Below are 17,446 nucleotides of genomic sequence, written 5' to 3'. Positions count from 1 at the left end.
ATATGATTGAACACATTTTACAGTTATTTTGAGTTAACTGTGATGAATTTCACATTCAATAACACACAGCTACAAAATGATGTCAGGATAGTTTGGTGCATTAAATTTATTTTGCTGCAGTTTAATAACAATGCTGCAAAATGGACTAATTTTATGTTATTTTTAAGAAAGTAGTTTAGAAAAATACTAATTACTACATATTTTATGAGGTCAAAATTGCAATATCAAATCAAATGACAAAACGGGTAGCTGAAATTACATGCTAGTCACTGTATATACCATTGTTGTATGTACCATTACTCATGTACAATGCTTTTTACGTACTGATTTTTACTGTATGCTGGACCAGTGTGATTTTCAGAATACAAATGAAGCTCATCTAGCAACATCGATATGTCAGGCCACAGATTTCAGCTGATGATGTCAAGTTTACTGTTGCACCTGGTCTCACTGTCCATAATAATCGGCGGCTCACAAAGCAGCAGGTCATCATCACCCAACACAGAGCTGTGTTCAGAGTTAACGAAGTTTGGGATGTTGAAGTGTTGCAGAAAGTTAATTTCTCTGTCCTTCCTGATGCCCACGGGCTCCCCCTGAACATCTGAGGAGGTCCTGCCACTAAGTCCGCCTTGGTATCCCTGGTGACCAGCCACAGGCTCACACTGCTCCTCCTCATTGATGTAGCAGCGGAAGATGGAGTGGGACTCCTCCATCAGGGAGCGAGAGCACACCTTGCTGCCGGAGCCCTGGTCATGGCTTATGTCCACCACGCAGCTGGTAAGACCAGGATGTTTGTCACAAGCCTCCAGGTTCCTGTAATTGGCAGTAGATGTATAAAGCCAGGTGAAGGAAATAGAGAAAATTAGGTACAAATACTTCCAGGAAAAAAAAAAAGTATAATAAAGTGTTCATGGACATCTGTTGTCACTTTAGCCAATGAAGTTAATGAACTTAATGAAGTTAAGACCTGGATGTGTGAAAACCTTTTGTGACTAAATGCAGAGAAAACCAAGGTTCTGTTGTTTGGAGGCAAGTCCACGGATTGGTCAGATATAATCTCTTCACTCCACTCTTAGGTGGTGAACTTCTCCCTCAGCAGCTCAGCCCATAACCTAGGTGTCTCCAGTGGTGTCAAACTCCAGTCCTGGACAGCTGGATATGGAAGTAAATTAATGAGAAAATTTGTTGATGCAACAAAGCATGTTGAATGACACTTATCGAATAAAAATGCATTGCACTTAGTGCTTGAATATTCGGGGGCTGTAATTTAATATGAACATATTATGTTTATTTATCTTTCTTTTATTATCTTTATATTTGTGTGAATGACTGGACAAAGGTGTGTGTGAGTGTTTAGTTTCGTTGCAAGGGACCTGCTGACGATAGACCCAAATAAAGGGACATATTGGGATTTCCTTTTGGGTGTTTTATCATGGGGCCCATGTAATTAGTGTGTTTATTTTAAAGTTATTTCTGGTATTGTCATTTCCTATCATGATGTAGCAACATTCTGGGTTTTTTGGTACTATTCTTTGTTTGTAAGCTTACCTGCTAAATGTTTTTGTGCTGGAGATTGAATAAATTAGTTTTGTGTCATTGGAGCTGTGGTCCATATCTGGGAATTTAGAAGCTACATAAAGGATATTTAGCTGTCATGGGCTGGTCCCATGATACAGAGCCTAAGACAGAACTATTAAAATAATGGAGGTGATTAGATTGGACAATTAGCAATTCTCCATAGTGAAGGATGAGGGATTTCAGTGGCTCATTCAGAATAATCTCAAAAAATAAGGGACGCTTCTTCCACCTGGGTCCTGAACCATAAACTTTCCCAATTCTGCAATCAGAAAATACAGACAAATCGCTTCCAGTATTACAGTCACGTGTAATGTCATGCCGTGAATTGTCACCGGCAAGTTTAATAAATATCTAGATGGAAAATATGGGACAGTAGTTGACTTAAGGGACACTCAAATTCACTATGGCACAAAGAATCTACCTGTCCACCGGTGCAACAGAACTTGTAGGCCTTTTTATTGCACACTCACTGTTGATTGCAGATCTACACAAGAACTCTATCGGCACTCAACTGCTCATGCTTTTTGAATTTCAGACCGTATTTTAAAACACTGAAATTTTGGCAGCGCATTTGCAGACTGAAAATAAAAGGACTCAGTGTTACCTCTTGAATTATGAAGATGACATTAAAACATCAAATGTTTATAGCTGAATTTGTCGACATTTCTTTTGAGGCGAAAATATAATTCAGGTGACTGAATTATAAAAATTAACTTTATAAACTGCATATTTTGGAACTGAATTGTGGAAGCTGTATATTTTTGCTTATTTTACCAATGAAATTGAAACTGAAATATTTTCATTTGAAATATTGTGTTTAAATGCATATTCATGTTAAATTACAGCCCCCAGATATTCAAGCATTATTGAATGCAGTGTGTTATTCTATAATTAATAAATGCAATGCAATGCAAATTTTTATTCGAGTAGTGTAATTCAACGTACTTTTTTGCATTAACGACATTTTTCTTATTAATTTACTGCCATAGCTGGAGCCCTCTGTAGCTTAGTTCTTTCTCTGTTCCACCACAAATCATTCAGCTGTGTGATATTTAGCACAGGGAGGTGCAAGTATTTGAAACTGGTGTGTTAAATGCGGTGAAACCCAAAAAATGTGCAGGGTTCCGGCCCTCTAGGACTGGAATTTGAGACCCTTTCCTTAGATGCAAGCCTCTCATTCAAATTTCATGTGGATTCAGTGTTAAAGGTGTGTATCCTACAGGTATGTAACATTGCCAAACTACATTGTTTCCTTACTCTTCAAGATACATATAAACTAATACATGCTTCTGTATACGGTAGGTTAGACTACTGTAATGCTCTGTTATCTGGGAGTACACACAACACTTTAAACACTTTAGCGTATCCAAAATACAGCCTGGAGTTTGAACACATAGCCCCTGTTCTTGGTACCCTGCACCAGGTTCCTGTTAGGTTCAAGGCTGACTTTAGAGTTCTCCTACTTACATATAAGGAACGCTTGCATACTTAACAGAATTACTTCAAGTTTACAAGCCACTTCACTCAGATCACAGAACACAGGCTTCTTGGCCATTCCACACATAAAGTAACAGTTGGCAATAACGTCTTCTGCTACAGGGTTTTGACCTTGACCACAGTTTACACTTGCAAGCAAGCCCACTCTTTCTTTTTCTTTAATGTTAGCATTCCTAGGAGGGCTGGGCAGACAGTTAACCTTAAAATGATGCAGGAATGTATCACAACACACTTGTGTAAAATGCCTTGTTGTGAAAGGCACTATATAAAAGTAAATGAAAAAACAACCTAGATTGATGTTCATTGTTCTAGTAACTTAGGGGATCTTCAAATGCTGTCACTATTGTGGCTTGAAGTCAGGGGTATCAGAGAGAGGGGAGAAGATAAGACTATTCCAAGGGCTCCTGAGTGAAAGGGGTATGAAAAAATTTGGATTGCTCTGGGTTGGGGGCCCAATATCTCTAGCGGCACTCGCACTGCCAGTTCACGACTGAGGGTCTGTTGCTGTTAAATGGATGTTGGCTGTTGAATGCTTGCTGGCATGAGCCTAGACTGGAAAATCTTATGTGGGGGGGCCTACTAACATTGTGATAAATATTCCATGAATCTGGACCCTAAAGCAAGGTGTGAAGCTTTATGTTGCAACAAGGAAATAAACTGGTCTCTACCATCTTAGGTACCAGGACCTTCTTTCATCCATATTGCAGAAGTAATTACTACCGCTAGTAATGAAAGATGGTGGCACATTCAACATCAGATGCACGGTTTCCTTCCAGCAATTAAGATTTAATGGAATTTGACACTGAATGTATATGAAAGCAAAATACTACCTTAGAAGAGCTGCTCTAAATGTTCAAAATGTATGAAATACCAAGGCTTTTAGTAAAACACAAATTTGCATTCAGGATGGCAGGACATAATGAGGATGCAGATGAAAGCAGAATTTTCAAAATTCATATCCTCATACTCTTGATGTGGTGCTCCTGTCTTCGTCAGTAGGGTTAAAACGAAGAACATAAAGATGACAAACACTGCCAGGCCAACCCAGAAGCCTATCACAACAGAATCTGCAACACAACAGGTGAGATTAAATTAATACAATATTTTTACTCCTTACAGTCAGTCAGTTTGAAGCACAATTTCAATTTTGCAGAGGAAATAAACAGGTTTAATCAGATTAAGGCCAGCATACTTCTTACATGAAAAAGTACTTAATATATTAACATAATACAATTTACCAGTAAAAGGAATTCTACAGAACGATTCCATGAAATGCCCTAATAGACAACCATTTCCCAGGTTCCCAGTATTCAGCTGGAAGCTGAAAGACATAGCTGAGCCACATCTTAATGAGCTGTGAATCTGTCAGTGTACTATAATATGATGCACCATAAGAGAAAACAGCTAAATCAAAGGCTTTTTCACTTGGTAGCCCCCCCAGCTATTTTATGGGGGTTTAGAAGTCAGTCACTACAGCAGTGAATGGGCATAAAATGTGTCACTTAAACACAAGTTTTAGTAAGGTACGCACCTGGAATTAACAGGAATCAAGTTTCACGTAAAATACAATTTCTCAGTCAGTTAATATAATAAAGCAATAACTGGTCTCTTTCCGTATTTTAAGAAAAGTGTATTTGCTGTATAATACCGTAAACAGCGAATCTATTTCAGGAGCCTCATTTGAATACCATTTATTTCCAACCCACACAGAAACCGAGGTGGAGAACAATTAGGGCGTTCACTGTTGCTGTAAAAACGATACATTCACAACATAAAGGCTACAATGGATCCAGAAAAACACACCCAAAGGTTAACATCTCATTCACAAAATCTTCACAATGTACGCAAACACCGCGCAACACAAATCTTTTCAGTTCGGAGAAAACTGCGACAGAACGGTGCACATTAAAACACGCGCATGTTTCAACTCACATCTGTGCGCTTTAAGCCCTTCAAAAGACACCGGCTCTTCGTCATCATAATATTCATATTCCCATACATATTCAGGACCACGGCCGCTTGATCGACTCTTATTGAGGTGGTTGAACTCAGACATCTCCAGAATACTTTCTTTGAAATTTAAGAAAACTGGAAATACAAAATGTTAGCCACCACAACCTGAAAACACAGCAGAATAAAAACAAACAGTTCATTCGTTACATCCAGGCAGTATCCTATGCTAAACAACATAACAACGAGTTAAATGTGCATCACGAAATCGCATTCAAATACTTACTCTCACACCAGTCTTCCACGGCAGCTGCATCATTTATTTTGCTCATATAAAACAAAACCTTAGAAGCCAGCACCACTGATCGTCCACCACACGCTTGCAATCTGGTGTGCGTCCACCACAAAAATCTAGCGCTTCTAAATGGACTCCCAACACACTGTTTTGCAAGGGGATACTCTGGGAAGGGCGATTGCCTTTAAGGCGGGGAGGTAGCAGGGAGCAGGAGGAGTTTAGAATTTAGTTTATATATATATAATACAATACGACGATAAAACACTTTAGGTTCGATAGGGAAATGTACTGAAAAAATCTTAAGTAATATTATACAGAACTGCATAGAACACAGAAGACATTACAGTTTGCCAGTATTTGACGAAAAAAAAAAAACTTGTGTAAAAGTTTATGATAATTATTTAAAAAATAGTATTGAGTGAAACATGACGATGTAGCTTTGGAGGGCACACAGAACTATGTAACACTACACTGATCAGCCATAACATTAAAACCACCAACAGGTGGCATTAATAACATTGATCTTTGAATGGCAACTGTGAAGGGTGCCATTATATTTTAGGCAAGTGAACAGTCAGCTCTTGAAGTTGATGTGTTGGAGAAAAAACGGGCAAGTGTAAGGATCCGAGCAACTTCTATAAGGGCCAAATTGTGATGGCTTCATAACTAGAACAGAGTATCTCCCCAATGGCAGGTCTTCTGGGGGGTTCCTGGTATGCAGTGGTCAATACCTATCAAAAGAGGTAAAAGGAAGGCCAATCTGTGAATTGTAGATGGGGTCCTGGGTGCCCATGGTTCACTGATGCGTATGGGGAGCGTAGGCTAGCCCATCCGGTCTTATCTCACAGGCAGGTGTGCAGGAGAGATTTTAGAAAAGTGTGTGTGTGTGTGTGTGTTGGGGAGGGTGATGGGGTGAGAAAAAGTTTCATCTTTTAAGCTTGCTTGATGAGGCATTAGGCATGATTTGAATCCAGAATACATACACTGTTACTTTGTTGTCTGGTATGAGGGAGAGGCAAGTGGGAACGCAGGCATGGGGAGTCCCTGAAACGTCAGCACTCCAATTCTATAAGGGAGTGTGAAGCTAGAGTGACAGCACTGACAGTCCGGTTCATCGAAAGCCAATGGCACTGATCCTCACCCAGCACTGCACCTCACACTGTAGGCTTAACTGGGGCTAAGAAGTTAGCTAGAGTTAGAAATAGAGTCCCTGTAAAGCTAGACTTAACAAGTGTGTTTTTAGTCTAGATTTGAATATTGATAGCATGTATGTCTGTTATTTTTGGGACTCTCCACACTACAACATATTGCTTTTCAGAAAAACAAGTGCTCTGAGCATTTTATATCTTAAACGTGCAAGATTGCATCTCATTATAATGCTAGTACCTACTATCAGCTTAATATCTTTGATTAAATGACGTCCCAATAAATTCATTCAAGCATGTACATAACATTTAAGTGCTTCTAATTGCATTTTTCTCTATATGCTCTGGAGGGCATATTGCAGATTAAGAATATAACATCAAAAAATGGTGGCAGGAGACATACAGAATGCCATTAAGGCAATATTTGTCCATGATGGCAGAGGTCAGTTCTCATACTTTAGTAATGCATGTGTCACTAACACTTTGATTAACATATGCAGTCATATGGACCTACTTATACCAAAAACAACTGTCACTTTCTACATCTGAATCTAAACAAACAAGAGGTTACCTACTGCTAATTGTAAATACTCTGTGTCGTACTCAAACAAGGGTAAGGAGATTTCCTAGAAGTGGACCTTCTGCTGTTTTCTGAGGAATGCTATCGTTTGCAGTTACAAACTGCCCTAGCAGTATTAATCGGCATCATCAACTGGCCTGGTATTGCATGCTGAGAATGAAAAGATTGGGGACAGTCATTTACTTCATTTAGACACATCACATGGTAGAATCATCCTTGTGGTTAATGCATATGGGGGGATTTTTCAGCTCATTCTGCTGATGGACTCGTTGCTAGGCAATAAACTGAACACAGCAAGGACTGGGTCATGCAGTCATAATAAAGGCGATTCGCAGAGCACTGCAGCAAAGAGGCAGCACCTCCCATCACTCACATAACCTTATCACCTGTAAACAGCAGCACTTCTCCTGAAGTGCATAAAGAATGCATAAAAAGCTATAATATTACCTCCTCAACCTAATTCTCATTTAGTTCTCAGTGAAATTAATAAGTGAATTCCTTAAAACATTAAAGGCCAGCCTGACTTTCAATAGTCAGTTAAAAACCAACTCTTCAAATCATGCTTTGTATTGAATCTACACAAGCACCCTTCATGTGAACAGTCAGAGGACAGCCCTTTGTGGCCAGCTTGCTCTCACCTTCAACATTGGGCTACAATAATGATTCCTGATCTGAGAGGAATGTCTTATGAGGAGAGGACAGCTGAGCTGAATCTGTTCTGTGTAGAGCAAAGGAGACCTGGGGGGGGGCATGATCCAGGTATATAAGATTCTAAAAGGAATGGATGCTGTTCAACTAAATAACTATGTGTATCTAGAGTATGGAATAGTCTTCCTGTTAATGTAGTGCAAGTTAAAACCTTTGGTTCCATTAAATCAAAGCTAGATAAGATTTTAACAACTTTGAGCTATTAACTGAGTTCCCCCCAAATGAGCTTAATGGGCTGAATGACCTCCTCTTGTTTGTCAATTTCTTATGTTCAAGCTGGGTGAGGAGTATGGAAAATTTACCCCAAGGGGATCAATAAAGTACATACATATCAAATTTGTTAACCTGACTTCCTCTGCTGGCCCAGGGAGGATGTCCCAAGTTTTCTTCCTACTAGGGAGTTTTTCTTTGCCACTGTCACCTCTGTTTTGCTCACTGGGGGCTTTAGGCAGGGATATTTTAAAGTGCAGTGAACATGTATTATATGAAAAACTGAATCGAATATGCATTAGATTTACTGCTCCAAAGCTTTCTTTGTTAATTTATTTTCTACTGGGTATTCAGAATCAGCTGAACCCAGCAGAGCAAGTCCATTTTCTTACAGGATTCACACATTCAAGTGTTTATTTACAACATGGGGGACTGGAAATTTCTGACAAAAGGAGCAGGTCATTTTCAGCATCGTGATATTATAACAAAAGGCTTAGGACACCAATGAGTCATGCAAGCAATTCCAGACTGTGTCAAAACTGGGCAGTCTGTAATTAATTTACCCCAGATGATGGGCAGTCGGATAACCCTTCCCAGTTTGTCATGTAAGCCAAAACATAGCCTTGATTTAATTGGCTTTTGAAGAGTATTGCTTTTTATGGACTTGCAGAAAGTGACCTTAACTCATATTCTTTTAAACTAAATGTGATTCCCAAAATATTGAGGTGGGTTTCTTTAAAAATAATGATTTTCTTTGAATTCGTCATCAAAGTACTCAGCTGTACAAAATTAAAGGACTTTATAACATCCATGATGTTCTCAGAAAACAGCAATATCAACAAATAGTTCTGTTTCAGTACCCCAAACCTGTGCAATTCTGTATACTATATATAACTCTGTAGTACTGCACTACCATGTAAAGCATTCATTGGGCAGGTGTTATAAAAGACATGGATTTTGCTTGTACATGGGTGAATTTATAGGAAAAGTGTATGTTTCGCCCCCAAATAAAAGTCATCATGAGCATCATGGCAGGATTATCACTGGACATTCAAATCAATATTATACAAATTTACATTATGCCAAGTTGGGACCCTTAAACTTAAGCATATGAGCACCTATATCCTTCACACCCCAAAACAAAAGGTATGTAAGATATGTGCCAAACATCATACAGCACACCAACATACTTGATGTTGTGTCCAGCCCAATGTGAGATGTCGAAGTGAGCCAAAATGTTCTCAAAGTCTGCTGGTTAGATGCACATAGTCTGATCATTGGTATCATTAACCTGAGTTTATCAAAAGGGCAGAGAGTCAGCAGAGTCCAGCAGGCACCTTCTCCTCTGGCCCTGGGGATAGTCTCCCTGGTTTGGATGGTGAGAAAGGCCAGCTAGCATCAGACATAGTGCATAGTGAGAAAACACACACAACACAACCATTATGCAAATAAAAATCATCCACAATCACATATCTCCCCTGCAGAGACTTCTGTAGGGGCCAGCAGCTTCATCACATCATCCTAAAAATGTGTGGATCTCTTCATCACAATATCCCATCTGCTGCAGAAACCTGTGGGGAACATCAGACAGTACTCATTATACAAGTTCTCCTAAACCAAAACCTGTAATTCATACCAAAATATATAATTCGCATGCTGCGACTAGCAGACTAACAGATGACTAACCCTTGTGCCAGTTTTGTGAATGGTGTGGGACCACATATGCACACGAAGCACCTGGACTCCTTTGGCCTGCTCATGAAGTCCATCAGCAGTGTAGCATCGATTCGGCCTTGACAGCCTGTCCAGTCATCAGATGGCTCAGAGAGAACATGCTTCACTTCAAACCTGAGACACAAAGTCAGCTCTGTAAATGTCTGCTGCTTTAAAGCACTTCAGTGAAAAAGCCAGAGCAAAAAACTTTCTGCATAAATGGGCCAAAGTATGAAACTTACTACTTGAATAACAGTTTTTGAAATGCATTAATATCTATTAAACTTAGTACAATTGTGAATCACATAGGCACAATGAACAGCAACTGGGAGATCTACTGAATAAGCAGGGAAAACATCCATCCATCCATTTTCCAGGGCACACTCACACACCAATCAGTCACACATTCACTCCTATGGGCATTAGTAACTCCAATTAGCCTCAGCATGTCTTTGGACTGTGGAGGGAAACCAGAGTACCCGGAGGAAACCCCACGACGACATGGGGAGAACATGCAAACTCCACACACATGTAACCCAGGCGGAGACCTGAACCTGGGTCCCAGAGGTGTGAGGCAATAGTGCTAACCACTGCACCACCATGCCGCCCCCGTGCAGGGAAAACAATGAACTGAAATATAAATGATGAATGGCAAGGTGAGTGCACTGCTGACTGATCCCTGCCCTGATTGCGAAACGCGACCAAAAAAAAAAAAATTCTAGACATTTTGGTTAATTAAGTCAAATTTATTCAAGCCTATATTCAATGAAATTGCACTACCAACTTCCCAAATTGACTTTCTGGAACACAAACAACACATAACCTAAGTTATTTAGGATGGCAGCAACATCCATCCATTTTCTGAAACCACTTATCCTGTTCAGGTTCAAGGGGGATCCAGAGACTGTCCCGCAGGCTACAGGCGCAAGGCAAGGAATAACTCAGGATGGGCACCAACCCATAGCAAGTAAACACACACACACCATTTACTCACCCACGCACACTTACGGGCAATATGACAATTCTAGATTAACCAGAGGAAACCCCACGACGACACGGGGAGAACATGCAAACTCCACACACATCGAGCCTTGGCTGAAACACGAACCCAGGTCCCAGAGGTGTGGCGACAGTGTTAACCATTGCACCACCATGCCACGAGGCAGCAACACAGAGGTAAATACTAGGTCAGCCAACTAAACTTAATTTTGAAATAGATCTGCATAAACAAAACACTTTTTCGTTGGAGCCGACACCTTATCATGGGGGAGGGGTTTGCGTGTTCCAATGATCAAGTTGCCCGGGGCTTTATACCCCTGGTAGGGTCACCCAAGGCAAACAGGTCCTGGGTGAGGAACCAGACAAAGCGCAGCTCACAAGACTCCTAATGAAGAAAAAAATATTGGATCCATGGTTTCCCTTTCCTGGGCCCCCCCTGAAGCCAGGCCTGGGGGTGGGGCTCGATGGCAAGCACCTGATGGCCAGGCCTGCACCCATGGGGCCTGGTCGGGCTCAGCCATAGGAGTCGGGTGCAATGTGAGCTGGGCAGCGGCCAAAGGCGGGGACCTTGGCGGTCTGATCCTGGGCTGCAGAAGCTAGCTCTAGGGACATGGAATGTCACCTCTCTGATAGGAGAAGGAGCCTGAGCTGGTGCGCGAGGTTGTGAGGTTCTGGCTAGATGTAGTCGGGCTCACCTCGACGCATGGCTTCGGCTCTGAAACCAGTCTCCTTGAGGGGGGTTGGACCCATTTCCACTCTGGAGTTGCCCACGAAGAGAGACGCCAAGCGGGGGTGGGCATACTTACTGCCCCCTGGCTGGGTGCCTGTACATTGGCGTTTAACTCTTTAGAAGGGGTGTTGGAGAGCACTCCTCCTGGGGACTCTCTTGTTCTGCTATGGGACTTCAATGCTTACGTGGGCAATGACAGTGAGACTTGGAGTTGCAAAATTGGGAGGAACAGCCCCCCCGATCTGAACCTGAGCGGTGCTTTGTTATTGGACTTCTGTGCTCGTCACGGATTGTCCATAATGAACACCATGTTCAGGCATAAGGGTGTCCATATGTGCACTTGGCAACAGGACACCCTAGGCCGCAATTCGATGATCAACTTTGTAGTTGTGTCGTCGGACTTGCAACCACATGTCTTGGACACTCGGGTGAAGAGAGGGGCGGAGCTGTTAACTGATCACTACCTGGTGGTGGGTTGGCTCCGGTGATGGGGGAGGAAGCCGGCCAGGCCTGGCAGGCCTAAGCGTATAGTGAGGGTCTGCTGGGAATGTCTGCCGGAATCCCCTGTCAGGAGGAATTTCAACTCCCACCTCCGGCAGAACTTCTACCATATCCCGGGGGAGGTGGGGGGCATTCAGTCAGAATGGACCGTGTTCCACGCCTCCATTGTGGAGGCAGCTGACCGGACCTGTGGCCATAAGGTGTTCGGTGCCTGTTTTGGCGGCAATCCCCGGACCCGCTGGTGGACACCAGTGGTGAAGGATGCCGTCAAGCTGAAGAAGGAGTCCTATTGAGCCCTTTTGGCCTGTGGGACTTCAGAGGCAGCTGCCAGCTACTGGCAGGCCAAGCGGGATGTAGCTTCAAAAACTCGGGTGTGCCTCGGTGGCCGGGTTCCGGGGGTGGATGAGAGCCACCCTGAGTTCCTTAAGGCTCTGGATGCTGTGGGGGTGTCCTGGTTGACACGCATCTGCAGCATCGCATGGACATCAGGGGGCAGAGCCTCTGGACTGGCAGACCGGGGTGGTAGTCCCCCTCTTTAAGAAGGGGGACTGGAGGGTGTGCTCCAACTATAGGGGAATCACATTCCTCAGCCTCCCTGGTAAGGTCTATTCGGGGGTTCTGGAGAGGAGGGTCCACTGGATTGTCGAACCTCGGATTCAGGAGGAGCAGTGTGGTTTTCGCCCTGGCCATGGAACAGTGGACCAGCTCTATACTCTCCGCAGGGTTTTGGATGGTTCAAGGGACCAAGTCTACATGTGTTTCGTGGACTTGAAGAAGGCATTCGACCGCGTCCCTCAGGGAGTCCTATGGGGGGGGTTTTTTTGTAGTATGGGGTACCCTTTGTCACTGATTCTGTTTATAGTTTTTATGGACAGAATTTCAAGGCACAGCCAGAGCGTTGAGGGTTTCGTGACCTCAGGATTAGTTCTCTGCTTTTTGCAGATGAGGAGGTTCTATTAGCTTCATCGGACCGTGACCTTCGGATCTCACTGGGACAGTTCACAGTCGAGCGTGATGCGGCTGGGATGAGAATCAGCACCTCCAAATCCGAGACCATGGTCCTCAGCTGGAAAAGGATCTCACCTATGGTCATGAGCTGTGGGTAGTGACCGAAAGAACGAGATTTAGTGCAAGCGACCAAAATGAATTCCCTCCGCAGGGTAGCTGGGCTCTCCCTTAGAAATAGGGTGAGAACTCAGTCATTCGGGAGGGACTCAGAGTAGAGCCACTGCTCCTCTGCATTGAAAGGAGCCGGATGTGGCTCGGGTATCTGATTAGGATGTTAGGATGCCTCTTGGATGCCTCCCTGGTAAGGTATTCTGGGCATGTCCCACTGGGAGGAGGCCCCGGGGAACACCCAGGACACGCTGGTAGGACTATGTTTCTCGGCTGGCCTGGGAACGCCTCGGGATTCCTCCAGAGGAGCTGGATGAAGTGGCCGGGGAGAGGGAAATCTGGGCTTCCCTGATGAAACTGCTGCCCCCGTGACCCGACCTCTGATCAAACGGGAGATAATGGATGGATGGATGGATGGATGGATGGATGGATGCATAGACAAAACCATATCAATGTATGCGCTGCTCACTTCGTTTTACACAGCAGTGTACAAGGCTTATATATTTTACCTAGGAAATCAAGTGATACTATGATAATCCGAAAAGAAAGTTCCAAACAAGCAAAAACCATATTGCTCAAGCTGTTAAAGATAATGCATGGACAGTGCAATATATTTGGGGATGTGGAAGCAATTTATGGAACAAAATGAAACAAAGCAGAAATAATATTGGTGGCACAAAAAGAAAAAAAAAGTTCATAAACCAGAAGGTGAAAGTGAATGTGAAAGGGAGATCAATGGTGGATATACACTTTCCACTCTTTGGAATGCGAAACATGAAGACAAACGATAAGACACGGAGATGACCATAGAGCAACTGCTGCCATTCACAGTGAAACACCCAGTGGTGAGTGAGGCGAGAAGCGTTCGCAAAGAAGAGAACACTAGCAAGACGTAAATATACACAAACCAGTGACAGACATTCTGACCCCATATACACACAAATGCGCAAACACACACGGAGTCTTCTCCATTACCTTTCCTCCGTATCAGCAAGCTGGTCCAGTTCTGAACGCCACAAGATATCGCTCTCCTGTCGGTTGAAGAACATCAGTTTGGTGTTCCTGGTGAGGGGGGACATACATAGGATGAAAATATTATAATTTGTGTTATTTTTCAGCTGGCTTGTCCCCCGCAGCTTTTCCCTGTATGGAAATTGTGAATAAGAAGCCAAATGAATCATAAGCTGTGAGTAAGTAGCCAACTGCAGCCTCGTGAGCAGAAAATTTAACAAGGATTGGCCACCAAAAGGCAACTCGCAGCAGCACTACCAACTTCTCTGTGTGATCCTATTGGTAGTTAAGAAACTATAGCTAAACATAATGTGTTAATTTTGGGCTCCTTTTCTGATTATAAATAATGCAATATTTATCAAAAAAATTTTACTTCACGATATTTGAATTTTTTTCCAGTATTGTGCGGCTAAAATATGAACCGAGTGAAAGATAAACAGAGCGGTAGTCTTATGAACACTTAGAGTTCGACTGTGCAGCTAAAGACTTTTTCATGAGTCTGTTTTACTGACTGATTTGCCACAATGTGCATTTAAAAATGAACTCAGCTGATATGCTGTGACTCACCTGAGATTCCCAACATTGTGAAGAGCGAAACGAATGAGCCTTGCCATGGGAGTGAAGCCAGTGCCGGCAGCAAGAAGGTACAGGTGAGTGATGTCATGCAGGGGGCGGAGATTGAAGGATCCATTTGGACTGCTGATCGCCAGTGAGTCTCCTGGATGGGTCACAAGGCAAGAATCATACACAAAACAAAGATACTTTCTGAACCTAATGAAATCACACTGGAAAAAATATTTGGAAATCTTTCATTACCACAATGTAAAATTCATATGTAATGGTATAATTACAGTTCATACATGTACTGCATAATGCAGGGAAATTACACATACACTATATTGCTAAAAGTATTGGGACACCTGCATTTATACACACATGAACATCCCATTCTTAATGCATAGGCTTTAATAACAGCTTCAATTCTTCTGGAAAGGATGTCTACAAGATTTAGGAGTATGTTTGTGGGACCATTCTTCCAGGAGAGCATTTGTGAGGTCAGGCACTGATGTTGGACGAGAAGGTCTGGGTCACAGTCTCCTCTCTAATTCATCCCAAAGGTGTTCTATCAGGTTGAGGTGAGAGCTCTGTGCAGGCCAGTCACGTTCCTCCACACCAGACTCATTCATCCATGTCCTTATGGACCACACTTTGTGCACTGGTGCGCAGTCATGCTAGAACAGGAACAGGCCATCCCCAAACTATTCCCACAAAGTTGGGAGCATGAAATTGTCCAGAATGGCTTAGAATGCTACAGAATTAAGAGTTCCTTTCACTGGAATTAAGGGGCCAAGCCCAACCCATAAAAAAAAACCCATAATCTCTCCACCAAGCTTTACACAGTTCTCTTGGCAATCTACCAAACTCAGACTCATCCATTGGACTGCCAGACAGAGAACAGTGCATACAAATATCGTATCGTGAAAGTGTCATTAGAAGAAAAAAAATATTAAGCTTTGGACAGCTTTGCAAATCAGCAGCACAGATTTTCCACAGCTCAAATCAATCTATCCAACTACCCCAATCTACCCCTCCAGAAGGTCTAATCCATCATCACGGATGCCAGCCACCCAGTTCACACCCTCTTAACACTTCTGCCCTCTGGAAAGTACTTTCAGTACATCACACCTGTGTCAGCAACTTCAGGGACAGCTTTTTTGCAAGCAAGCAATCATGTCACTAAACATCTGGTGACCTGTACCTGTCCACCTACTGTATATGAAATGTATTAATATACTACCTGCACGTTCTCAACATTATATACCACATCACTGTCAATTTGCTCATCCCATACAGCACAAGGAACAAATCCAGTAATGTATAATCCGGCAAATTCTCCAATACTAACAGTCAATTCCTTAATAGGAACCAAAATTCATATTTGTATATTTTCATATATCTGTGCACAGCTTGCTGTCCTTCTGATTATCTCTTGGTGAGAACGAGCTCTCAATACAAAATCTCAAAGTTTTTTTTTTAATTTTTGATTCACTAAGAAATTGAGTCTTTTCATTCTAATAAAAATTCTGTAGTCCTATCTACAAAATAAGATGAAGATTAAGATAAAAAGGATGCCCGAGATCTGGGTTCTGACAATATGCAAAACAGGGCAAAGAAAGTGAAAAATAATGGTATGAAGAAGTGAAAGGAGGACCAATGTAAGAGACCTGTGTCAGTAAAAGATTACTGATGTTAAAAATCCTAATATAGAAACATATTACTTTTAATATTTAAATTGATTACAAAAAGGCCACGATGTGATCTACTTATATGTCCAGAAGGCTTTTTATGTTGTCCCCTACAAATGGCTCTTGCTTAAGCTGAAAGCTGCAGGGATTTTAGGAACTGTAGCAGCTTGGATCGAAAACTGGTGAATAGACAGGAAGCAGCGAGTAGTTATTAGAGGCACAATGTCACAATGGGCCTGCGTTCATAGTGGGGTACTGCAGGATTCAATTTTAGGACCACTATTGTTCCTAACTTACATTAATGATATTGACACCAATACATACGGTAAACTGAATAGATTTGTAGATGACATCAAGGTGGGTGGTGTAGTAGATACTGATCTAGTAGCACAGAGGCTATAACAGGATCTTGATTTAATTAGCGACTGGGCTGATACCTGGCAGATGAAATTTAACATAAATGTAAGGTAATCCATGCAGGGAGCAGAAGTATAGATATTTTATGGTTTCCACTGAAATAAAGGCAGCTGATTATGAGAAAGACCTCGGTGAGTATGTTGAGTATGTTGATATGTTGATGCTTCCATGTCCCACTCTCGCAATTTTATTGGGGAAGCAATAAAAAAGGCCAATAGGATGTTGGGTTAAACTCCACACACCTATGTGTAAGTCAAGGTAGGTGATGCTACGATTATATAATTCCTTGGTAAGACCTCACCTAGAATATTGTGTGCAGGTTTAGTCACCATACCTTAAGAAGGACATTCCTGCCTTGGAAAGCGTGCAACGTAGGGGTACAAGAATGATTCCTGGTCTTAGAGGAATGTCATATGAGAAGAGGTTAGCTGAGCTGAATCTGTTTAGTCTCGAGTAAAGGAGACTAAAGGGGGACATGATCCAGGTATATAAGATTCTAACAAGTCTGCATGCTGTTCAGCCAAATGGCTATTTTAATATTAGTTTAAATACTAGAACTTGTGGCCATAAGTGGAAATTAGTAGGAGATCATTTTAAAATGAATCTGAGGATACACTTCTTTACACAGCGTGTAGTTAGGGTATGGAATAGTATTCCTGCTAGTGTAGCGCAAGCTGAAACCCTGGGTTCCTTTAAATCAGAGCTAGATAAGATTTTAACAACTCTGAGCTATTAGTTAAGTTCTCCCCA

General features: G+C 42.3%; 2 protein-coding genes across 3 annotated transcripts in view; both read right to left on the bottom strand.

The window, feature by feature from the left end:
• Positions 1-88: 88 nt before the first annotated feature.
• On the bottom strand, positions 89-8,131 carry mrap2a (melanocortin 2 receptor accessory protein 2a). 2 transcript variants are annotated; one of them, XM_049024592.1, is made up of 4 exons: positions 5,312-8,131; positions 5,008-5,193; positions 4,043-4,142; positions 89-813 (listed from the first exon to the last, which is right to left on the bottom strand). In XM_049024592.1, the coding sequence occupies exons 2-4, from the start codon at positions 5,129-5,131 to the stop codon at positions 411-413; spliced, it is 627 nt and encodes a 208-aa protein (XP_048880549.1). In that variant the 5' UTR covers positions 5,132-5,193; positions 5,312-8,131; the 3' UTR covers positions 89-410. The 2 variants fall into 2 exon arrangements, with proteins under 2 accessions (XP_048880549.1, XP_048880548.1); XM_049024591.1 differs by having other exon boundaries at positions 5,008-5,163.
• A 228-nt stretch (positions 8,132-8,359) lies between these two features.
• The window catches only part of LOC125748455 (cytochrome b5 reductase 4), a 35,981-nt gene continuing 26,894 nt past the window's right edge, over positions 8,360-17,446 (bottom strand). The window contains exons 13-16 of the mRNA XM_049024584.1: positions 14,601-14,751; positions 13,998-14,084; positions 9,650-9,811; positions 8,360-9,534 (exon numbers count right to left, since the gene is read on the bottom strand). Of these exons, the coding sequence (XP_048880541.1) occupies positions 9,480-9,534; positions 9,650-9,811; positions 13,998-14,084; positions 14,601-14,751 (455 nt within the window). The 3' untranslated portion in view covers positions 8,360-9,479. The remainder of the gene's footprint in view (positions 9,535-9,649; positions 9,812-13,997; positions 14,085-14,600; positions 14,752-17,446) is intronic.

This window comes from Brienomyrus brachyistius, chromosome 9 (genome assembly GCF_023856365.1).
Source record: "Brienomyrus brachyistius isolate T26 chromosome 9, BBRACH_0.4, whole genome shotgun sequence".
NCBI lineage: Eukaryota > Metazoa > Chordata > Actinopteri > Osteoglossiformes > Mormyridae > Brienomyrus > Brienomyrus brachyistius.
Note: the sequence above shows the minus strand (reverse complement) of the source record. Positions and strands in the feature narration are given on the sequence as shown.